Raw genomic sequence first — 25,129 nt, forward strand, 5'->3', positions numbered from 1 at the left:
ACTGCCAAGGTTTAAGAGAAGGCAAGCTGTCTTTCAGGGAACAGGAATGCTAGAGCACGGCTGTGGTTTGAATCACTGCAGTTAGAGGTGCTAATGAGACCCAACATTGCTGATTTTCTCTCTAAACAAGTGCTTTCACAGGTGAGAATGAGCTGGGCTAGAGTAGAGGTCAATCACAAAGAATGCAGTTAGTCCATTCTCACATCTTATAAAACCCCAAGAGGATCAGGAAGAACAGAGAAACAGGAACTTCAGCTACGAACATGACCACTTTAATGTCTGCACTTATTATTTATCTTTCACTTACTAGAAAAACAAGGTCAATCGCTTTGTGCCCTGCTACATCTTCACAGGAGCATCATGATGCTGGGTTGGAAGCTTCAGGAGGGCAGACTGAGGCTATGTCATTACAGGTGTTGGGGAGGCTGTGCAAGTTTGCCTGGATTCACTCTTTTCATTTCTACCCACCCTCCACACCAGACTCACCTGTATTGCTCTCTGCTCCATCCTGACTTACTCAGACATGTCTTCACTGTTCTATTCTCCTGATTTTCCTCTTAGTCTATGTTCTCTCATCACGTTCAACGTAGACACGTGGGCCTCTGTATAACTCTTAATCTTCTTAGGGTCTTGGTTTTTATTTCAGGTCTCTTTCCTAGTTTTTCCTTCTGGATAGGGGCTACCAAGCCTTCTAACTGAGTTAGGGGTCAACTGAACTATCTTGATACTGCTGACAGCCTCTTACTTCAAGCTGTAGTTGGCTCCCTAGAGTCAGACCAGCAACATCCTACCACAAGCTATCTCAACATTACCTATTTCCCATCTGGGTACTGGGACTGCCTGTTTCTCTGACTGTGTTCTGGTTAGTTTTCATCATCAACTTGACACATTCTAGAATCACCTGAGAAGAAGGAACCTCAACTGAAGAACTGCCTTGATCATATAGGCATATGGGTGGTCTCAAACCCACAGAGATGCACCTGCCTCTGCCTCTGTCTCCCAAGTGCTGGGATTAAAGCCATGCCATGGTCTAAATTATATTTCTTTATATTTCAAATACATCTTATTTACATAATAGCTGGGTCCTTCTTTGTATCTGCTTCAATGGCTTTTGCCTCACAACAAGGGTAAACACTCATTATATAATTATTATTACATTAGATCCATTGTTTCATTACTGCTTTGTTTTTCTCCTGCCTTATTCTCTAGTTCTTTTTTCTGTTAAAATTTTTAGAAGCCAGTTTCAGTTTAACTATTGAGTTCTGAGTTATATTGCTCGTGTTTGCTCTAAAGGTATTACCATATACAATCTTAACTTTCACTATACACTCTAATTTGATACTGTGCAACTTTGTGAAAAATGTAGAAAAATGGATCTGGAGAGATGGCTCAGATGTTAAGCACTGGCTGCTCTCCCAAAAGACCTGGGTTCAATTCCCAGAGCCCACAAAGTGGCTCACACCCATCTCTAACTTCAGTCCAAGGGGATTCAATGCCCTCTTTTGGCCTCTGTAGGCAGTGCATGTATGCAGCACCAAAACATACATGCAGGCAAAGCAGCCATACACATATAAATAAAATGTAGAAAGACTGTAACTTCATAGGTTTACTTTTGGTCAGATGATATGCACACTATTCCATGCAGCACAAATGACAATGCTGACATTTTTGCTTTAAGTCATGTTTTAAAAAACATTTAAGGACTATGGAATTTCCATTTTTATTGATTTTCCTTCTTTCCTGAAGCACTTTCTGGTCTAGTTTTGTGTATGGGTATGTGCTGTGGTGACTGAACCTAGGGTCTCACTACCAGTGAGTTACAACACAAGTCTAGTACAAGTGCTGGCAATGAAATCTCGTGACAGATATTTTTAATATGAAAGTACTGAATACATAAATTTAATTTTCACGATAATTTTAAAAACTTGTTACAATCAATTGCGTGTGCATGTACGTACGTGAAAGGGAGGGCCACTCATACCACAGCATGCATGTGGCGGTCAGGGGACAACTTGAAAGAGTTGGTTTTCTTCTTTCACCACATAGGTGCCAGGGACTGAATTCAGGCTGTCAGGCTTTACATCAAGAACCTTTACCTATGGTACCTTCTTACTAATCCTTGCATTTATTTCTTAAGCATATCTTTGCATATAAAAATTAAGGATGGTAATATTTTTCAGCATGTTAAAGATGAATTTTACCCTGATTACATTAGTAACAGGTTATGGAACCCTGGTGAGCATCCTACTTCACAGTCTCCCATCAATCTTTTGACACCATTGCCCTATGAAAGTTTTCTCTCTACTTCTTCAATTCTCTCCTATAAGGCACATAGCTTGGTGAACATAAATCGAGTTTATTTTATTTTTGAATAAGGAAATATATGTGACAATCCAAGCAAGTGGTACAGGGTGAAGAAAGAATAAAACAAGATGCAACTGGCATCAGGAAGAGTTCAGTTCAGCAAGAGTTCAGTTCAGTACAGTTCCTTTCAGCAGTGAGATTTCTGCTACCATGTAATTAACTATGAAGCCCATGTTCTGGTTGCTCAGGATAAAGAAAACAATGTGGGAACCAAGAGAGTTCCAGGCCTTGTGGCTATAATGAAAATCAAACAGGCACCTGGATGGGTCTGCACATGGTTAAGTGAAAAACAATCCCTGTTCTAAGACTGCACTTATGTTTCCTGTCATCTGAAAAGCCTAACGGCTTCTTTGGTTCAACAGTATCATATCAGTTATTTAAGGTCTGTGCATCACTTTTCAGTTAACAACCCCTCAGCTCTATAAAGCACACACCTGAGATTTATCAGCATATTTTTTAATATTTCAAAAGAACAGATCACTATGAATCAGAAACAAGACTACTAAAAAATTTTAATGGATTAAAAAACCCACAATGAACCACCAAGAAATTATAACTCTTTGAATTAATTGATTCTTTACCATATCCTACTAAAATGACAATATTAAACATACAATCAAAGTCACAACATTTTGATGTTTCATTTGTGTACTTAATAAAGGACACAACTGAGTTCATAGGTGAAGTCTTGGACAAGCACTTAGGGGAGTAAGGTTCAGGTCATGACTCTGCATGTAGTAGCTCTGGGATCCCTTTTACTACATCAACCTGCTCATTAGACTGTTGTACCTCTCGGTTTCAGTTCAACATCAAATGTCTGTCAGTCAACTGTTCACAGCACTGATTAGCACCATCAATGTTCCGGTGAATGACATAAAATGCTTAGCATAAATTAGTCCTCTTACAAATCTCTAAGTATCTATTACAATATTGATAATTTATATATTCATGGTTATGAAACATATCTAGAAATTTTCCTCATTCATGATTGATGTTCTATTTAAACACACCTCATTGCTTTTCCCTAAGAGTTTAAATATTTTTGATACCCTATATAGCTAGAATCATGTAGTATTTTATTTTGTTTGTGTTATGATTTGAATGTGAAATATTCTGGATATGAAGGTGTGTTAGAACATGTGGTTATCAGCCAGTAGAACTGTTCTGGAAAGTTACAGAACACTTAGGGTGGGTCTTGATATTATTTCCTGTACATTCTTTGCTTCTTGCTCCCATGCCTTCTTCCCTACTGTGATAAACTGCATTCCTTCAAACCATAAGCCTACATAAATCCTCACTTGATTATTAGGTATTTGGCCACAAGTATTAATTTCACTTAAAACTAGCCATAATTTCAATATTCATTCATGCTGTAGCTTTTGAAGGCTTAGCAACGTTCTTTTCTTTGCATATATCACTTTAAGACCTACTCATCTACTGATGGGCATGTGGGTTATTCCTACCTCTTGGCCTTGTGAATATACAGTGAACATGACAAGGTAAGTATTTATTCAAGATCCAAATTTTAATTCTTTTAGATAAAAGCTCAAAAGCTATGATCATATGGCAGTTCCATTTTGTCATCTTATTAGGGGCATTTGTACTGTTTTCCACAGTGACTGTACCACCTTGTTTCCCAGTGGTGCATAAGGCTTCCAGTTTAGCCATGTCCCTACCAGTAACTGTTATTTTCTGACATAAATAGCGATTATTGCCATCTTAACAGTGTGAAGTATTACATTGTTGTGTTTTTGATGCACATTTCCTTGAGGATTAGTGATTTAGATCATCTTTTCACATATCTTTTGTCTTTTATTCCACATTTTTTTTGAGGAGATGTCTATTTAAGCTCCTGGTTTAAATTTGTAGCTCTTTCTTGGCTTGATGGAGCTTGGGATCTGGGTGGAATCACTACAGCAAAATTATCTATGTATTTACTATATTCTTCACTTCCAATTCTGCTTGTTTCTTTTAAACATATGTTATATCTTTGTTGATATTTTCATTTTCCCATGCAGTGTCTTCTGAGTCTATAAAGCATCTTTCTGACAGCTGGTTTTTCTTGTCAGTTAGTCCACATACTTCTGCTTCCTTAGGACTCCTCAATAGATTTAGTTGCTTCTTTACTTAGGCCGTATTTCTGTTTCTTCTCGTTTATTTTCTTTCTTTGGTTTTTCGAGACAGGGTATCTCTGTAGCTTTGGAGCTTGTCCTGGAACTAGTTCTTATAGACCAGGCTGGTCTTGAACTTACAGAGATCTGTCTGCCTCTGCCTCCCAAGCACTGGGATTACAGGCATGCACCACTGCAGTCCGGCTTCATATTTCTGTTTCTTTGTGCATTTTTGTAACTTTGTTTGTTTGTTTTTCAAGACAGGGTTTCTCTGTGTAACAGTCCTAGCTGTCCTGGAACTAGCTCTTGTGTTGTTGGAGGCTACTTGTTCGTTCCTGGCTGCCCAGACTCGAAATAACTACACAAAAACTGTATTAATTAAATCACGCCTTGGCCTATTAGCTTATGCATATTTCTAGCTCACTCTTATCTTTTATATTAACCCATTTGTATTATTTTATATTTTACCATGAGGCTGTAGGCCTGTGTGTGTTTTCTTTGGGACTAAATGGTTACGGGACTGGGCAGGACAAAAACCTCAGTCAACACTCTTGTAGACTAGGCTGGCCTCAAACTCAAAGAAATTCACCTGCCTCTGCCTCTCAGAGTGCTGGGATTAAAGGTGTATGCCACCACTACCAGGCCATTTTTGTAACTTTTGGTGAGTTTTGTGAACTTGATAAATTGCCTCCTCTTCTAGACTAGCTTCCAACTGGAAAAACTCTCAAGAATAAACTGACACAGAGATTGTGGGTCCTGACATCTCCTTTGGAGGACATAAAGTTCTCTGAGTCACATGGATACCCTGTCTGGGTAAAGGGAGAGGCTTTTTAAATCAGGAAGTTATCATCTCTGAACATTCTTTGGTTGAAATGTACTAAGTTTCCTTGCTCTCTCTGCTTCTCAACAACATCCAAAGTAGGCTTGCTTCCACTGAGACCCCCAAGAGAAGTGAGACAAACACAGTCCTTCAAGAAGTTCACTGAAAGATGGAACATAGACCCACTGGCTCCACTCTTCTTTCTAAGACTGACAGAATAGCTAGAGTTGAGTGTCTTCCCCTGCTCACAGACTCTGAGGCACCAGGATTCTTTGGTGCTACAGCAAGTTGTCTCCCCTGCTCTTTGGATTCAGTACTCACTCCCATCAGGCCATACTGATTCTTTCCAAGCACTTGGGTATGGAAAGGCAGAAATCAGATTGCTAGCAGTGCTGTCTCTACGTCTCTAACTCTGTTTTGGAAAACTGGTAAAGCAAACCGCTCTTCCCTGGCACTGAGGTGGGGTGGCCTGACAAACTATAATCATGGGTAAAGTGAAAGAGCTCCTTTTACCTGCTTCAGTGTGACTTTTTGGTCAGAATGTATGGTATACTGCAATTTCCTAAGTGGTTTCTGGATTTCCCAAAGAGGTATACTGACCAATATATTAAGTCAGTGCGTCTCTGTTGGGGAATGAGGTCTCAGGCTTCCTACTCTGCCATCTTGCTTTTTCCATTGGTCTTTTTTTTTTTTTTACTTTTAAAGAAAATACTTTATTACATCATGAAAAGATATCCAACAACTAGATTCATACTTGCTTGAATCTTAAAAAAAAACTGAAAATGTATTCATTAGACTGTATGTGGGCATCCTGTTCCACATGGAAATAGAAAGACACTACGGCTTCTAAGTATTGCACAGTCTGAAAAAAAAAACATAAAAAAAAGGAATGGGGAGAAGATCACATGATATTGGGAACCATCTCACATTATGAAAAATCTACCAAGAAATATTTTTAAAAGAAAACCCTCGGTTTCTACAGTAGCTTTAGTTTGTAGTTCTTGGAATGAATGACTGCATTCCATTAAAGACTTCTTAGGAAGCTTCGTTTGAGCAATCCCATGTGCAAATATTAATAGAAAAATATATAAAATAATGCATCTCTTGCCATCACTTTGACAGTCCAGGACCATATTTTGGAGAACTTTTCGTATGAAAAAGGGTTAAGCTGTGAGTTTGGCCTGAAGCTCCATCTCTGCTGCTCGTTTGAGTGCAACATCGACCAGGAGCTGGAATCCGCTAAAATCCTGGGTGAGGTCCAGCGGAGTAGTGGGAGGAGTGTTGAAAAGGCCACTCTGAGGGTTTGGACTCGGTCCAGATTTGCAAGTGTCCTCAGGGTACACGAGAGATGTGTCTGTGAAGCTGCTGGCTGTTATTTGTTGTACGTCTGTGCTCTGTCCCGCACCAACCGGCTGGCAGAGAGAGAAAGGCCCATCTTTCAAAGCAGTCACAGTGGTATGGCAGATCACTGATGGGCATGCCAAAATGGATCCCGGAGAGGAAGGCTTGGGAGACACTGGCCTCCCTAGGGTTGGGTTGGGTCCAGCTGTGCAGGAATGAAACGGGCTCTCTTCTAGAGCCGGCATGAAGTTTTTGATACCCATTGCAGCTTCCACAGAACTAGCTTCTGAAATCTTGGCCCCACACGGGAAATTGTGAACTGATTTGGATCTTTGCCATCCTTTCTCAGCATGTCAGGGAGGAGCCTGCGGAGGGCGGAGGGCGTTGATGAACCAGTTACAGACCTGCAGTGTGGACAGTTGTGTCTGCTGGGAGAGCAGCGCTTTCTCTTGCTCGGAGGGATACGCATTGTATCTGTGTTCATACAGCCGGTCCTGCAGAATCTGAACAGACTCCTTGGGCAGATTGCCTCTCCTCCTTCTCTTGCCTGAGGCCGCTGAAGAGGACAGGTACAGGGGAATATCCATGCTGTCTTCATCTTCAGTCTCACTGCCAGATGCTGCAACAGGGCCCTTTTTGCTTTTCATTCTGGAACTCCCGTCCCAGCGAGAGGTTAAGCTGGGGTTTCTAGGGGCCAGCAGTCGGAGTGGCAGGGGGGGTGGGGGTGGGTGTGGGTGGGGGTGGGGGGCGCGGCGGGCGTGGCGGGGTGGGCGATGATCCTCCTTTACTGGCACTCCAGTAACTTACAGAAGAGTATTCCAGCCACTATTGCTACACAAGGTGCTTGGGGCCCAGTCGCTGGCTCCTGGGTTGGAATTCAAATGACACTTGGGCTTCCTCCAGCCAGGATCTTCTGGCTGTCAGCGGGGGTGAGGGTGGGAGTGAGGGGATGGGGGGCTCTTTCTGGCCCAACTCACTCCCCTCCCTACTCAACTCCTTTGTTTCCCGTTCCACTCCGCGCACCTCGGCGCTGTCAGAGTGAGCTCATTGGTCTTTTTTATTACCTTCCAATGTGTTTGTCTAGATTCCTTAAGGAGACATATAAAATTCCATGTTCTGGAATGAACTACAATTAAGAGAAGATGCTTAATTACTTAATGAAGAAAGCAATCCATTTTTAATGTGTTTTAAACCTTTCATGCTTCCACAGAGATACTACACCAGTGTTGGCTTCTATTCTTAGCAAAAATTTGTTTTAATGAACTGGCTTTTGTAGAGCTCCAAATAAATTCCCACAGAGCATATCCTAAAAATACAACTTTGCATTAACATTGTAAGAAGTATGTACTTTTATAGTGTTACAAATGTTGATTTATATATTTTTTTAAATTAAAAAACTAGAACCTCAGAAACTTCATTCAAATTCCAGGCATAGTCAACTCCATCTCCTCCAAATGCCCCAGGGCACAATAGCTCTTCCATCTATCACATCTGGAGGAACCATGATGTGCTAGGCACTCATCTAGGTCTCATGAACTGCTGTCTCTGGTTACAGAACTGCTCACAGAGAGTCTCTGAAATCTTGTCATTTCCTCTCCTCTCAACGGTGGGCTTCTAGAATAAGGGCTTATATAAAACCCTGTACTGGAGTTACCTGAGCAGTACTAAGGGTAACTGAAGTGAAGTGCCTGAGTGCTAGAGCAAGTTTCAAGCAGCCAGAAGGGCAAAGAAATGTCTTAAAGCATTTGGATCTATCAGGAACCGGGAAGGCTGAAGTACCCTGTAAATTCTACTAGGTCACAATTAGCTTCTTTTCTCCATTTTTTAATCACTTCTGAACAATGTGTTGGTGACGACTCTTTATCTCTTACTTAAGGAGTATTATCAAGTTAGCGGTTCATATTTCAGTTATATGTACATGAAAATCATTTACCAAGAAAGATAGAAATGTACTCAAATTTTCAAACTGTTACCAGAAACATAAAAATCACCACCAGCATCCATCCCCAACTAGGAAATACACCTTTCTTGCCTCATTGCTACAAAGCCAGTCATAGCACTGGACAACTGACAGCTATGAATCACAAGCCTAAAAGGAGCAGAGATAATCAGGATAAGAAGAAGGACTAAAATGTGTTTGACAAAACCAATGTCTCTGGATCCAAACTGAGGAAAATTAACAGAACAGAACAAATACATGATGTGACAAAATCTATTACTGCCAAATTAAAAGTGTTTTTGAGAGATACTAAAAAACCCAAACAAACAAAGGAATATTAAAAGAAACTAGGGCTTTCAATCAAGAGGAAAATAAGCTACCTAACAAGACCTCGACTGATAGCTGGCACTGAAGAAATGCGAGCAACTATAAGGGGCTAAGAGCCAGCTCGTGTCCTTTGTGATGGACCAGGTAGAATTACTGAATGTCTTCCTCCACAGTTCCACAGCTCTTCGCAAAGGATGTCATCTCAGCATTTCTATATGATAAATCAAAGTTTGTGATCTCCCCGCCCTCAATTCAAATGAATCTTAATCTGCAAAGCTGACGTATGCAGGGGAATTGTTTGTGAAGTTACTAGTTTCTGTAGGTAGAGCCCTCAGGAATGGACCAGTCCCTCCTAGGAGGCAGCTAAGGAGCCGTTCTCTGCCATGTCAAACCTCTGAACACAGAGAGGGTCTGCAGAAGAGCCTGACTGTGTTAGTACCTTGACTGTAGACTTCTAGGCTTTTTGAACTATGAGTAAAAAATTCCCAGTGTATAAGAGCTACACACATGTAGTATTATTCTCATGGCTGCCCAAGCTATGACACAACCTATTTAACTCCCTGTGCAGGGATTTCCTAGAAGGCTGGGATCATAGTCTTGTTTCACTGTCTCATAACATTTCTATTAATAAAGTTTTTTCCCCTTAAAATCATAAAGAATCAAAATATATTTTTCTTTTACTGTAAGATTTTGTTCCTTCTTTCACATTTTAAAGCCATTCTTTCTATTCAGTTCCCTGTTCTATTTAAAGCAATGTTTCCTCTTCCATTATTGACAGGCTAAATTATTCCAAACAATTATAGTGTACAACTGAGAGAAAAGATTGACAGTTCTCACTTTACCCTGCCTTTCACGACACTAACACTGCTGAAAACTGTCAGTCAGTTATATTGTATAGCTGACCCCTGATTTCACTCTTGACTCTGTGATTCTGATCTATGTATCCTTAAAGTCAGATTCTCAGGGACACAAGTTTCTTTATTAGTGGAACAGGTGACAGTGACCTTTTAAGAGTATTCTGAAAATTAAATGAGGCAATATAAATGATGTCTTTTTGCCTTTTTTTTAGTACAATGTCTTACCTATATTTTAGTGACTTGTTTTGTAAATAAAACCATGTACAATGAGCCTTTGTTTCATACACGTTGCCTCACTGTAAATAGCTGGTGTTATCATCTATGGCAATGCTAGCCTGCATCTCTGCTAGCTTTTCCACATTGCTCTCTCTAATTCTTGCTGATATGTCTGTATATAAGACTTCATAGTCACCTTATGAATTTTAGCTTGTGACCAATAATCAGAAGGTATTGATTTATTTACTCATATATTCATTCAATGTTATACCAAACCTACTCTCCTCTGTTAGGATATTGGACATAGTAATAAGCTACTTGTCTTCATGAATTTTAGGACTAGTGGGAAAACAGATAAATAAATAACTATAATTCAGTATAATCAGGTTTATGAGATGTGATGTCTGGGATCACAAAAAAAGCATTCTTAATGCTGGAAGTGGGAAAACAGATTTGAGATTTCACGAAGAAGATGCTCTTGTGCCTAAACTAAGGCTGCAGAATGCAGAGGAAGGAAAGGAAGAAAGGGAGCAGAGGTGTGAAGCTTACGGAGAGCAATTAGAGCCACAGAGAATAAAAGCAAGTTGGCTCTGGGAACTCTCCTGTGCTGTAAACTTGCAGTGCCAATACCTCAGGGGCTCAGAAACCTCACCAGGAAACTTCTGGTCCCAGGACTCTGAAGAGTGCATTGACAGACCTAAACCTTTGGATATTATACTGAGCTTACCTTATCTAACATCTGTGAATGGAGGTAAAATTTAAGGTGATAACTGGCTGCTTGTTCACATCCTAAGTAGGTTTGCCCTTTCTGACAAAGGCATTTCCTAATTTTTTTTTTAAGAGTAAATGGCCATAAAACCCCCCTTTAATCGGCCCTTTTGACATACGCTGGTGAGAGGCTCTGAGGCTCTCAATTGTCTCTTGATAACCCCCATTCCTGTGGCTGTGGAGGTTTGGCATTGGGTCTACCTGATGCCAGAGCCAAGTTTAACATGCAAATTGGCTTTCTTCACAGTGTTACGCGCCCATTACTCATTCAATATTAGTATTTACGAGACTTTGACACAGAGTGTTCAAGAGACTTTGCTGTCAGTTCCTACTACACATTCTTAACTGTCACTATCGCCCCACTCCCACCCTGCTTTTCAATCTGAACAGTAAACAGGCTGAGTTCTTAGTTTTGGTCACAGGACTCAAACCTTAACAGCTTCTTACTCAAGGTACTAATATTACATACCGTCAGTTGGTGTATCAGGAGATCCATTAAGAAGGTAATCTTGTTACTAAACAGAACATCAATGCAATTTTCTGAACAGTTATTGCAGGTGAGGTTGTAAACATTGATTGCATTGCAGAGAGACCTAATAGGAAGAAAAACACCATTTGTAAAACCTGAGCAACTCTTCTCCCAACAATTTAAAATAATAAAGTCAATGGTATGCAAGAAACAGGCATGAGATGGAAGCTGCTCTACAAAACCATTAGGTACAGGCCCATCAGTCAGACATAAAAGGCAGCTATTTTTACTCAAGTGCAGCACTCATTAGTACCTAACAGCTCTTACTAATGTCCATTAGTTACAGGACAGACAATGTAAGGAATTTTCTAGTCTTTCTTATAATTTCTTCATTTAAGATCAGACATCAACTAAGAACCTCAGTCTTTTAAATAACACCCAGAAAAAAAAAGACTGCCAAATTGCCTGTTGCCAGATCAGCTGGTTCACGACAAGGCAGCTGAAAAAACAGTGTAGAAAAACTGTAGCTATTTCCCATGAGGTAAGCCCTACAGTTCTGGGGAGAGAGTCCTACACTGTTTGAAGGGGTATACACATGGATCTGGTCCTAGGTAGATGAAGATTTCTTCCCTAGAGACTCCAAACTGGTCATGGACCCAAGCAATCCAAAGAAAATCTAGCTATAGGTTTTTCTCTAGGGGATATTAAGAAAAACCATTTTATTAATAGTTCAAAGAAACTTAAAGCAGTAAGTTCAGAGGACATGGTTCTCTCCTGAATGTTTTGTAATCTGGGCCTAAAACTGCTTGTGTGAGCAATGTTTATTTACTTTGGCTTGTCTGATTGAATTTTCTGCTTAGTCCTTCACAACCAACCTTCTAGGACAGTAGTTCTCAACCTTCCTAATGCTGTGACCCTTTAATACAGTTCCTCATTATTTTTGTTGCTATTTCATAACTGTAATTTTGTTACTGTTAGTAACTGTAATGTAAATACCTGACATGCAGTATATCTGGTATGTGTCCCCCGTGAAAGTGTCATTCTACCCAAAAGGTTCACAACCCAGAGGTTGAGAACCACTGTTCTAGGACATTTGTTAAATTGTAACCTGTCAATCAGCAGCATTGACATTACCTGGGAACTTTAAGAAATGCAAATTGCTAAGATCTACTGTATACCTAGTCAACAGAAACTTGTGTCTTCATAAAAATTTTGCAGCCAGAGATGAGAACCAAAAGTCTCAGAAACAGCATGTGAGCATCCATCCATCCATCCATCCATCCATCCATCCATCCATCCATCCATCCATCCTATACTGAAGGTCCCTGTGATATGCAATACATTGTGCTACACAGATAATACAGGTAAGTGCCCAGGGCTAACGCTTCAGTGGGAAAAAGAAAGTGAGGAGTCCCTGTTGTAATAATGCTTGATATGGCTGGTCCTGACCCAGAACTGCTGGGTTTCTGGAAGTCAGTTACAGTAGCGTGGACTAGTGAAGAGTAGCACTGCAGGAACCAGATACTTCTAGGGCAGAGTCCCAGTTTATCAGACAAGATTTTAGCAAGTTTCTAATTCGGCATGCCGTCACCTATTTCACATGCTTAAAAACTAGATAATATTTAAGTTTCCCATGATTGTCATGAGAATTAAAAGATAATAAAGTAGGTAGAGAAATACTTAATAATTAGCAGGACTCATTATGTAATTTTATTACAGTTATTTGATAACAAGAATAAGACTGCAAGTGTTTTTTCCATAAGGTAAAATTAGGTGTTTATGATAATAAAAACAATAGTATATTTTAGAAGGCGATGTATAAATAATTTCACTATTAAGAGAAAATTAACTATTTGCAAATAACATCCTTTCCCTCCTGTTGTAAGTACTTCTCAGTAACAATTAGTATCTCCTATAATACTAGCTTTGAATTTTTTAAAAGAGAAGCAGAATCTTACCCAGAAACACAAACCACAAAACAGAAAATAAGAATTGTACTGGTTGAAGTGGAAGTGAAAGTGGAAGATGGAGGGCTCTCCCTTCTCAAAGAACCCAAAGACTTAATCAGACACATCCCTTGGAATGCAGAGGAAACAAATGCACTAATATACAGCTAAAATTTAACCTGTAACTTTTGAGTACCTAAGGGCAATCACAGCTTAACAACTGTGGGGGTAGAGACAGCTGAGCTCCTTCCTAAAACATGTGGCCTCTGATGTACCAGAGCCCCAGGACATCTCTGCAGCATCACTGATTTTGTACTCAGGTCCAGAAGTCTTCCAGTACTTTTCTGAGACACGTCTTCTATGAATTCCTTTCTGAGAAAGGAAATGGAAAAAAAATACTACAAAAATTTAAAAATACTGAACAGTGCTTTGTCTTATGGACTAAAATTTTAGTTCAATCAATCTCTTACTATTGTGCCCAACTTTCAATAGCATAAATAATGCTTTTTGTGACTGAGAATTCTTTGTTATGAACTGCTGGAGAAAAGCTCCAGCTGATTTAAACAGAAAAGCAGACAGGCTGTTAGATATATAATAGAATCTGGGAAAACTTCTAGGTCTGCTACCCAAATCAAACATTACCGGACTGGCCTAAACAAGCAAAACAAATCCAAAACACGACCAGGCATGATATGCCTCACCCTGAATGTGACTTTGGGCTTTATAAACAGTAGCCTCCAACTCTTAAAGACTAGAGTTTGGATACCCCTGCTTTACTTCATTAACGTTAGAGTTAGAGTCTGGCTTAAGGCCTCAATCACCTGCCTGCACGCAGACACAATGAAGTCTAGGAAGTAAATACCTGCTGCTCCTTTCATAATTGCTGGGTATGATGAAATGGGTAAAAGGAAATGAACATTTTTAAGGTTTTCAAACATACTGCCAAATTCAAACTGATTTCCAGAAAAAAAATTTAAACCAATTTTTACTCTGAGAAAGGTACCTCTCCCACCCATGTTATGGCCAATACTGGCTACATCTTCATACATTTGAGCACAAAATAAAAATGCTACTTTATTTTTTGCTTTTATTTTTAAAAAAGTAACATGTTTCATTATGGCATTTTTCACATGTAATTATTCTGCTGATTCTGTTTCCCCGGCTCCCTGCTTGTACTCTTCTACCCATGGTCAGTGTCCTGTTTTGCTTTCATGCGACACATACTCTACTACATAGCCCATGAAAACTATATTTCCCCTTATAATCCCCATTCTAATTTCAGAATTTATACACACTTACATACACTTATTCACATGTAAAACCAGAATCCACAAATAAAAGAAGAATATGCAATATTTGTTATTCTGAGCCTGGACCTAATAATATAACAATATTCAGATCCATCAATTTTTAATATTTTAAAATTTTTAAATATTTCATTTTTTAATATTTCATTTTTCTTGATGATCTAATAAAATGCATAGTGTTTATTATCATGTTTCCTTTGTCCATTCATCTAGGCTAATTTCTTTGTTTCTTGTTTTCTTTTCATGACTTAAAAATACTTTCAAATTATAAAATTAGGTAATCATTCATGTATATGTTTTAAAAGTTATCTCTAAGCGATAATTTTATGGTTTTCATAATTCACTGTGTCAGTTTATTTTAAGTTTATTTTGATATGATGCATAAAACAGGAGCCTCAAGTGATCACCACTGAGATGAATGAAGAGGACTGCCCTTCATGTGTTTGCAGTGACACATATGGAGAATAGATTCTCTGATTTCTCTGCTAATTGACAACTGCCTTTATGCTAATAGTGTATTGTGTACTACTATTTAAATTAATGGTAGGGTTAATTGATATACAAAATTATAGGTCTCCAAAAACTATTAAAAATCCTGTGAGAATGCTGTGCTGAACTGTTCAACTCTAGGACTGCACCAAAGCTGCTTTTGCAGCTATCTGTATTTTTATAGCCTTAAGTATTAATTTATATTTTTGTGTTTCAGTCAATCAAATTTTTACAGCTTGTCTTGAATTTTTGGTCAACTATTATGAGGCATATGGAAATACACACATAAAAAAGCAAACAGCTACTGGTTTGGAGCGCATCTTCTTTACCATCCTCTGTGCTCAACAAAAAAATTCTTTCTGGTAAAGAAAGACTTTACCTCTGAATGGTCTTAGGTTCACATAACTTGTTCAAGAAACTATGTTCAAATGAGGAAGAAAGGGACAGGGAACCAAACTTTCAGGGTGAGGAAAAGCTTGTGTGCGCAGTGACCTTACTTGAAAGACAATCTTTATTTGAAGAGCACCAGGTTTAAAGCGCACACTGCTCTGAACCCAGCTTGGGTGGTCTGTCCAGCACCCTCTCTGTAATTTTAAACGTGAATGACTTAAAGCACTTTCTGACATCAAATAGAAAGCCCTAACTTTTCAAAGAAACTTCTCAGAAGATGTTAAAATCTCGCTGCATATTCTGTCAAGAGTGCACTGCAGTGCTGGTCTAAGATACAGACTTTCTTGCCCCAAATATACTTATGAATGGTTTTCTTTTGTCAGAAAATTTCTTACTGAACATGTTTCCTCTGAGAAACAGAGGACAGAAAAAAGCATCATGAAACTAAGCCTTTTAGTGAGAGGTGCAGGAGCGTACATAGAAAAAAGATGATTAAAGAATGCAAATAAATACATACCCAGTACGTTAAAAATCACTTAAATGTAGGTCCTAACACAATATTAGTGGATACTTCAATATCCTGCTCTCATGTTCAGAGAGGTCTTACAAACTGAAATCAATGAAGACATCTCAGAATTAAATTATACGATAGATTAAGTGGATACAACAAATGTCTATAAATATACTATTCAACAGACAGAGAATACACTTTTTTTTAAAAAAAAAGTCAGATGGGACCTTCTGTACAACTGATCACATGGAAGGCCATAAACCCAGAACAAACAAATAAACAACAAAATAAAAACTAATTTTTAACTTACCAAAGCCACCATGGAGTAGAACTAGAAATCAGCAACAAGAGAAATCTTAGAAACCAGCAAAGATATGAAGATAGCACGCATATGAACTAACAGTGAGTTACTGAGGAGATCAAGAAAGAAGTTAAAATATTCCTAGAACCCTCGGGGCATGGTGACACATATCTTTAATGCCAGCACAAGTGGAGGCAGGCAGATCTCTGTGAATTTTGGGCTAGCCTAGTACATAAAGCAAATTCTAGGCTATATAGTGAAACCCTGTCTGAAACAAAACTATAAGCAAATGAAAATGATAGGAACTACCTATAAGAACCACTGGGCTACAGCCAAGGTGGTCCTAAGCAGATGTTTCCCTGCTGTAAATACTCCCATTAAAAACATTAGTGAGATCTCAAATTAATAATGTAATGATGTACCTGAAGGCTCTAGAAAAATAAGAAGTCAAAACCAAACCCCAAAGAATATAAAGTGTCAATGAAATGGAGGTTACTCTTAAAAAATTAGTAAGATTGATGAAAGACAGACAGACAGACAAACACACACACACAGACAGAGAGACAAAGAGCATGCTAAATCTAACTTAATCAAATAATAACTGAAAATGGAGTTTGTTACAGAAGATGCCTGTGAAATCCAGAAAGTCATTTGGGAATACTATGAAAGCTTGCATTTAAAAAATCTGGGAAATAAAAGAAATGAACAAATTTCTAAACTCACTTGACCTTCTAAAATTAAATTCAGAACTCATAAACAAAGCAACAAGATTGAAGCAGTAATTAAAAGTCTGTGTAAAGAAAAGCCCAGGGCCAGATGTATCCACTACTTAATTCTATTAAACGGTCAAGGAAGCTCTAAGACATCAAACTGTTTTGTAAAATATAAAGGGAAGGAACACTACCAAATTCATTATATGATGCCAGAACTACTCTAATACTAAAACTTGATTAATACCTTACAAGAAAAAAAACTACAGATTAATTTTCCCGATGAACACACGTGTCAACATTCTCATACATGTATGTGTATATCTATATATATTTCTATATGTCTATATTTTGAATGGAATTATGCCATTTGGGCTGATAATATTTCTCACAAGAGTCACAGACAAACAGAAACCTCAGTTCCTGGCAAAAGAACTTCCTTTTGGGTTGTTTGGTCAGGGTAATCCCAGATACCCAAAACAATAGAGGGTATTGCTGTTGCCCATAATTGTGTCCCAGAGGTGAAAAATAAGTCCTTATTTTTTTTTAATTTGTATGCTGTTTTATTGTACGCTACAGCCAGTGTATATAAAATAGTTAAACCTTGTGAAACAGAAATCCATGAAGATTCAGAGAGGTAGACGTTAAGGATTGACAAGTAAAGACTGTATTATGGCACGCGTTAGAGAAGCTTCTGTACAGACTCCAGATCTAGTTCTCTTCAATAGCCACTGGTTTAAGAAACCTCAAGATAGCGGACTACAAAAAGGAGCAGACTTTCTGGGGTCTGAAGGGATTTGTACTGGAAGACACTCCGGTCAGCAGAGGGTCATGTTGAGCATTCTGCAGACAGACCTGTTTCAAGTCTGCAGCTGCCTGGGAAACCTTCACGTGGTTGAGCCCGGCCTCCAGCGGGAGCTGCTGAACCACCATCTTCATGGCGGCGACGCTAGAGGAACCCGATATGGCGCTCTGGACAGCCGTGCTGACTCATAAGTCCTTATTGTTGAACTCACCACATACTTCAGGCACAGAACTCAGAAGATTCCATCCAGATCTGACCTGAAAGTTTCCTGTCTGAAGTCTAGTTTCTCTGGTGCCGGGGGGCTGTGTTGTCAAGAGGGTGTGATGCTTGTGAACTACAAGAGTGACCAGCATGGCAAGATAGCCCTAAAGGTGCAGTGGTGGAACTCACATCTCACCAGTAACCATTAGAGGCCTAATTGAAATTAAGGCCTGCTAACAGGAGGGAAATCACACCTGGTACTATATACCTGGCCAACTATTAATGGCTAATGAAGTCATGCATCTTAGGAAGAAAAAAATCTACTACTTCCATTTTTACTAGGTCAGCATAATTTCTAACTCCTTTCAAAACTTCTCCACAGATCTGTGGGCATAAGTACAGATCTTTCATCAAAAAGGCCTCTCTTTGTCACATATGGAGAGAATTACAGAAAACCATAACTGGTCAAATTGCAAAGACCAGTTTATCTTGGGATGTCCAGTACCAAATGATAGATCTATAACACAACTCATACATCTAAGGCACAGGAAACATCACAGAGGAGGAGCAGAAAGAACCAGGGGCACCAGAAAATCTGCTGTGAGATTGTGTCTCCTAGAAGTGACAAAGAAGATTCACCCATGATATTTCAAAAACATGGCTTCCCAAGAAGACCTGAACAAGAACAATACCAAGATATGCTAAATGAAAGAGGAAAATCTCATGGGGTCCAATCCCAAAATAAAGAACTACAGGCACCTAATGACTGTTGAGAGAGGGAGAACTAGTCTTTCCCAGGGATGAGCTCCTTAATTGGTTATACAATACCAAGTGGTAAGCTCTGAAATCCTATACACACAAGTAACACTAAGTAAACTTAGCAGATTGTTTTAGAGAAAGGGGAGAGAAGAAGTAAAATAATGCAATTATATTTTAATTAAAATAAAAAATTTTAACAACCCCCCCCTGAAAATTAGATTCAAGTACACCCTAAGAACATCATACAACATGACCAAGTTGGTTTCATTCCAGGGATGGAATATTGGTTTAACATATGGAAATGAATAAATATAATATATCATATAAACAAATTTAAGGACATAAATCAATCATTTCAATAAAAGCAGACATGACATCTGAAAAAGTTCAATGTGCCTTCATAATACAAATCCTAAAAGTTAGAATCAGACAGAACATAAAGGCATATGACAAAGCTGTAGCAGTCATAGTAAATGGAAAAAACTGAATGAAACAAGGAGACCTACTCTTAACTTTCATTCAAAATAGTAATCAAGGGCTGGAGAGATGGCTCAGAGGTTAAGAGCACTGCCTGCTCTTCCAAAGGTCCTGAGTTCAATTCCCAGCAACCACATGGTGGCTCACAACCATCTGTAATGAGGTCTGGCGCCCTCTTCTGGCCTGCAGGCATACACACAGACAGAATATTGTATACATCATAAGTAAATAAATAAATATAAAAAAAAAACAAAAAAAAACAAAATAGTAATCAAATCTTAGCTGAAACAATAAAACAAGAGAAATATATAAAAGATACAAACAGGAAAGGAAGAAGTCAAACTATCCCTATTTGTAGATAACATGATTCTGTACTTAAAAAGTCTTACAGATTTCCCCAGAAAATTTTTAGGTATGATAAAACACTTTTAGTAAAGTTACAAGATAAAAAACTAACATGCAAAAATTAGTAGTTTTTCTATATAATAATGAAATTGCTGAGGATGAAATTATTTATTTATTTATTTATTTATTTGTTTATTTATTTATTATGTATACAATATTCTGTCTGTATGTATGCCTGCTGGCCAGAAGAGGGAACCAGACCTTAGTACCATGTGGTTGCTGGGAATTGAACTCAGGACCTTTGGAAGAGCAGGCAATGCTCTTAACCTCTGAGCCATCTTCTGTTCAAATGCAAGGACCTAAATTCAATCCGTAGATCTCATCTAAAAAAGAATGGTGATGGTTGTGTCCAAGTGTAATCCCAAAGCTGGGAAGAAGAGATAGATAGGTAGATCCAGGCAGCCTAGCTTAATCAGCAAGCCCCAAGCCAGTGACAGAACCTGCCTCAAAAACAAGGTGGGCAAAACTTGAGGAATGACACTGGATGTTGACGTCTGGCCTGTGCGCACACCTGTGCATGTGTACCTGAACACATAACACATGAATACACACACACACCTAAAAAAGATTCCATTATCATTTGAAATAATCCTACAAATTGACAAACGAATCTCATAAAATTAAATGAAGAGATAGCCTACAGACCGGAAATTTTTTTTCTCAGATAAAGGATTTACATCTAGTATGATTGGGCATCTCTTGGGTATATTCCCAAAAGTGGTATTGCTGGGTTCTGAGGTAGGTTGATTCCCAATTTCCTGAGAAACTGCCACACTGATTTCCAAAGTGGTTGGACAAGTTTGCATTCCCACCAGCGATGGATGAGTGTCCCCCTTACTCCACATCCTCTCATTCTTGGGCATATATCTTATCTGAAGGACTAGGTCAACACTACAGTTATACATGCATGTTATCACTGCATTAATTTCAAAAGCTAAGAAATGGAACCGCCCCATCAATGATGAATAGAAAAAGAAAATATGGCACATGTATCGAATGGAATTTTATGTATTTATAAAAAATAAAACATGACATCTGTAGTAAAATGAATACAAGAGGACATCATTATATTAAATGAAACAAACCAGACACAGAAAGGCAAATATTTCATATTTTCTCTCAGAGGCAGACTTTAGACTTGCATTTCTATCTGCATGTTGTGTGTTTGTGTGTGTCCCTATGTGTGCCCATGTATGCGTGAGTGTCTAGGTCTCAAGGCAGAAAAGGGACTATGATAACAGGAAGAGATCTTAAAGGAGAAAGGCAGAGCATGTATGACACAAAAGCAAACAGGAACAATGGAGGGAGGGGGAAGGCAATGGGTAAAGAGAGATTCATAAGAATAAAGTATGCATGACTGCAAATGCCACAACAAATCTCATTATTTTACATGCTAACTTAAAAAGCTAAAAAGATGTGTTTCATGAAACATTGTAAAGTTCTGTTTTAAAGATACCTAGTAAATAAGATGTCTTGCCAGCAAGAAATTTAGATAAAGAATATTGCTGAAATTTAAACAGGAAGAAATTATTCAATTTTGACATTTTTTTTCACAACAGAGAATTTAGATTTGTGGCACATTTTGGTAGTTTTTTTTTTTAAACTTGAAATTGATAATTGTGACAGGTGACTCAGAGTGTTAGTTATTGAGAATAGGTTAAAATTTCTACCATTTGTCCTCCTTTGTTTTTCAAGTTTGCTTTTAAAAATAATACGAATTTTAATGTGCCACAATGCACGTATGATTATAGGACAACTTGTGGGAATCTTTTCTGTCTTTCTACTGTGTGGTTCAGGGATCACACTCACTCAGGCTGCCAGGCAGCGCCATCTCACTGGCCACACCCTGCTTTAACTTGTATAAACCCCCACTGCCTTTCCCACTACCCTGAGCTTTCAGATGTTGGGAGAGTTAAGAGTGAGAGGCACAGCGAATGACTTTAACACACGAACACCCCTCCATTCAAAAGGGCTCTTTCCATGATGCTAATCCTGTCTGTTAACTCGTCAACTTTCACCGCATCAACATTAGTATTATGCTACATACATAATAAAATGTCAGTGAAATTTAAATTAACTTTAAAATAATTGTCCTAACTATAATAATTCTTCAGAGCAAGGAGTAAAAAAATTTCCAATTTAATGTGATATTTCAAAGTGTTTTAAACTGATAAATTAGGCACAAACAGAATATGCAATTTCAGTATTCCATAGTATTTCAATTTTAGATTGAAAATTATATATATATTTAAAGCACTGACTTAATAAGCTCATCTGTATTTCCTCAAATTAACCTCTAACTTAGAAAGTATGTTAAAACATTACAATAATGCATTAAAATGTAGGGTAAGTACCAAATTAATAATTTTTTATTTCTAGTGCTAAAATACTATTTTTACTGCTAATATTAATTTGATATAAGGCAGCTATTATTATAAAGTCTTTAAACATAATCTTAGATAGGATCCCACTATGTAATTTAAAGTTCAGTATTAAATAAGATGGCTCTGGAGAAGACCCCAGGTGGTTTGCAGTGCTAAACAGCAGATTAAAGTTGACAAAACTAATTTCCTTACTTTAATCTTATTAATGGTTCAACAGCTGTCAACTATAACCATCTCTGCTAAGAGCCTTTGAGACATAAACAAAATACCTTAGTACGCCAAGTGAAGAAATATATTTATCAATCACTATGGCTAGTTTCTAAAACATTTCATTTTACTTTGTCTACTGGAGAAAGTTATTTGTTTTTTAGAGATAAAATGATTTAATACATATGTTAATTATTCCTGTCTATAAATATGCAATTATTTAGCAGTGGGTTAGATCTTGAGTTTCTTCCATAATGGTAAACAGTATTTTACTAACATTAATGAAAGTCTATGACATAGTGGACACAGTGGAATGCAACATGGGTCCCAATTATTTAAAAAGCTACATCTGAACTTATCAGAAGGAAATTACTTGATAAATTATTCTAAATAGGCAATCAATACAGAGAAATCTTGCATTTCTTTTTCTGAATATAATTTTTAAAAAGATTTATTTATTTATTAATTATATATACAACATTCTATCTGCATGCATGCCTGCAGGCCAGATGAGGGCACCAGATCTCATTACAGATGGTTGTGAGCCACCATGTGGTTGCTGGGAATTGAATTTAGAACCTTTAGAAGAGCAAGCAGGTAGTGCTCTCAACCACTGAGCCATCTCTCTAGCCCCTGAATATAACTGTTACATTTCCCCTGAACATTGTATCTTCTACAGACAAATAGTTACAAGTGATTTTGGTTCACGATACCAAATGATGTACCAGAGAATTTAATTCCTAGTCTGCTATGAAAACAAAAAAGGTGGCCCCAAACCATCTCTCACACACAGTACCCACACCCAACTACAAAAAGCATAAATCAAGGCCAACCAAACAAACAATGATGGCCTTCCCACACACAAACTATAAAAACACAGTAACAAAAAATCCTCTGCAATCACATTGCTTATCAGTCTTTAAAATTATAGCAATGAAATGCTTACATTTTATTAAAGCAGTAAATACATACAACACTATAGTATACATATACAATATGGCAGAACATGTAGCACTGCCACCCCACAAATTCTAGCTTATGAGATATTCAACCAAAGGTTCTCAGATATCAACACTTTAAATTACATTGTTCTCTTTTCTTTTGTTGTATGATGTGATACAGAATATATTTATTAATCTCATATTCTTCAAAGTGGTAAAAGATTTTTTTGATGACAAACAGAGATCTCGGAATATAAGAAATTCAATAAATACAGGTTGGTTAAGCTATTTTTTCATGATGGTAGGCAATAAGGCAGAGAGGAGGGAGTATATGACAGTCTCAGTTCAGCTAGTGTGATGATGGGGAAGAAACCAGTTTTTAAAACTTTTGTTTCTTTACCTATATAAAATGGTAATTTGGTAAAAAAATAATAGATCCTGCAGTTGTTAAATAAATTTATTATGTGACAGTCCCAAGTGGAAAGCGACTGCCTTTGTGCAGGTTCGGCTACACCAAAGTCTTAACACTGCTACTGCTGCTTTTCTCACAGCACATGTGCCCAGCACCTTGTAGTGTCACTTCCTCTTATCGTGCAGCAGGGTGCTTTCTAGTAGCATTTGGTGCACAGCTGAGCACTTGGCTCTCCTTGCATGATGTGTGAGAGAGAGGAATACGAGAAGGTGTAGTTCTCTGAAGGTCTGTGTCTACTGCTTGAGCACACCATGTTTTAGGGTAGATGGATACTATTGTTTCCCTGAGTTGAACAGAATTGTAATTAAAATAAAAAAGCCTTCCCTGAAATGAGACAAACCAATCATTTGTTTCTTTTGTCAAATGCTGTAAAATTTTACTGCTTTCAATAAACACTGTCTTACAAAATATTATACCTATTTTCTAGTTGTGAAAATTACAACTAATTCTAATAATAAATACATTATTAACTTACAAAAAGAGCTTCATGCTGTAGCTGCAGGATTGAAGTTTTGAGTTGAATTATGCTGCTAGGATTTAGGGTTGGGAGCATGAAGAAAGGAAGAGAGGCATACATATGTAACCACTCTGTGAGCCTTTTTTTTCCCTCCAAGACAGGACTCCTCCATGTGGCTTTAGTGCCTGTCCTGGCACTAATTCTGTAGATCAGGCAGGCCTTGAAACTCACAGAGATCCGCCCGACTCTGCCTCCTGAGTGATGAGATTAAAGGCGTGCACCATCACCACCTGGTCTCTCTGACCTTAAACATATTAACTTCACTTATAAATTAGGCAATTAGCTACTGGTGTCAGGTAAGTAATTGGTGCAATGATTAACTTCTCATGAAAACACTTGCTTTTTATTAAGATGGTCAGACACAGTCCACTGTGCTCACGTTTTAGACAGCAAAGTCTAAATATTTTTATATTTTTCAGTATATATTTTTCAGTTGTTTATAAATAGAAAATAATGTTCTAAAGATCTAAACTAAGTTCTAATTCTAAAAGGATGAGGAACCCTTAAAGAATAAAGACGGTGGCAAGTACCATTACCTGTTCTTATAGAACTCACATGTTTAAAGAACTGCATTATCATATATTTTATCTTTGATTTTGAAGGCAAGTTATTTTCCTTGAAAGCATGCCAGTTTTGAATGTGTTTATCTTACAGTTTAGGAACAGCAAGCTTAATGAAGGTCATTTTTATATAGATTTTACAAATTAGGATTGTAATTGATAAGTAAGAAAATGGAAGTTCTGCCAGTCCCAGTTTGTTGGAGAAGCATTCATTACTGCTCACTGAATGTTCCAATAGTCCCTAGACCAACTTTCTCTCTTCTGCTTTCAACAATGGACATTCATCAGTCTTCTTTTAAATGAGGGATTTTGGAAAAAAAAAACAAAACTATGGTTTTTTCTTTTGTTGTTGTTTTTGTTTTTTTGAGACAGGGTTTCTCTGTAGCTTTGGAGCCTGTCCTGGAACTTGCTCTGTAGAACAGGCTGATCTCAAACTCATAGAGATTGGCCAGCCATTGTCTCCCAAGTGCTGGGATTAAAGACGTGTGCCACCACTGCCCAGCAAAAGTCTATGGCTTTGTAAGGAAGGCTCTAC

General features: G+C 38.0%; 1 protein-coding gene and 2 pseudogenes across 4 annotated transcripts in view; all 3 read right to left on the reverse strand.

Moving 5' to 3' along the window:
* The window catches only part of Scaper (S-phase cyclin A associated protein in the ER), a 354,060-nt gene that overhangs the window by 64,289 nt on the left and 264,642 nt on the right, over positions 1-25,129 (reverse strand). For all 4 annotated transcript variants that reach the window (XM_085688786.2, XM_085688784.2, XM_085688782.2 and 1 more), the window contains one exon: positions 11,213-11,336. In XM_085688786.2, the coding sequence (XP_085544912.2) occupies positions 11,213-11,336 (124 nt within the window). The remainder of the gene's footprint in view (positions 1-11,212; positions 11,337-25,129) is intronic.
* LOC148122344 (homeobox protein TGIF1 pseudogene) lies at positions 6,426-7,345 on the reverse strand (annotated as a pseudogene).
* Positions 17,518-21,344, reverse strand: LOC125389156 (guanine nucleotide-binding protein G(I)/G(S)/G(O) subunit gamma-5 pseudogene; annotated as a pseudogene).

Source organism: Myodes glareolus, chromosome 4 (genome assembly GCF_982192425.1).
Source record: "Myodes glareolus chromosome 4, mMyoGla1.1, whole genome shotgun sequence".
NCBI lineage: Eukaryota > Metazoa > Chordata > Mammalia > Rodentia > Cricetidae > Myodes > Myodes glareolus.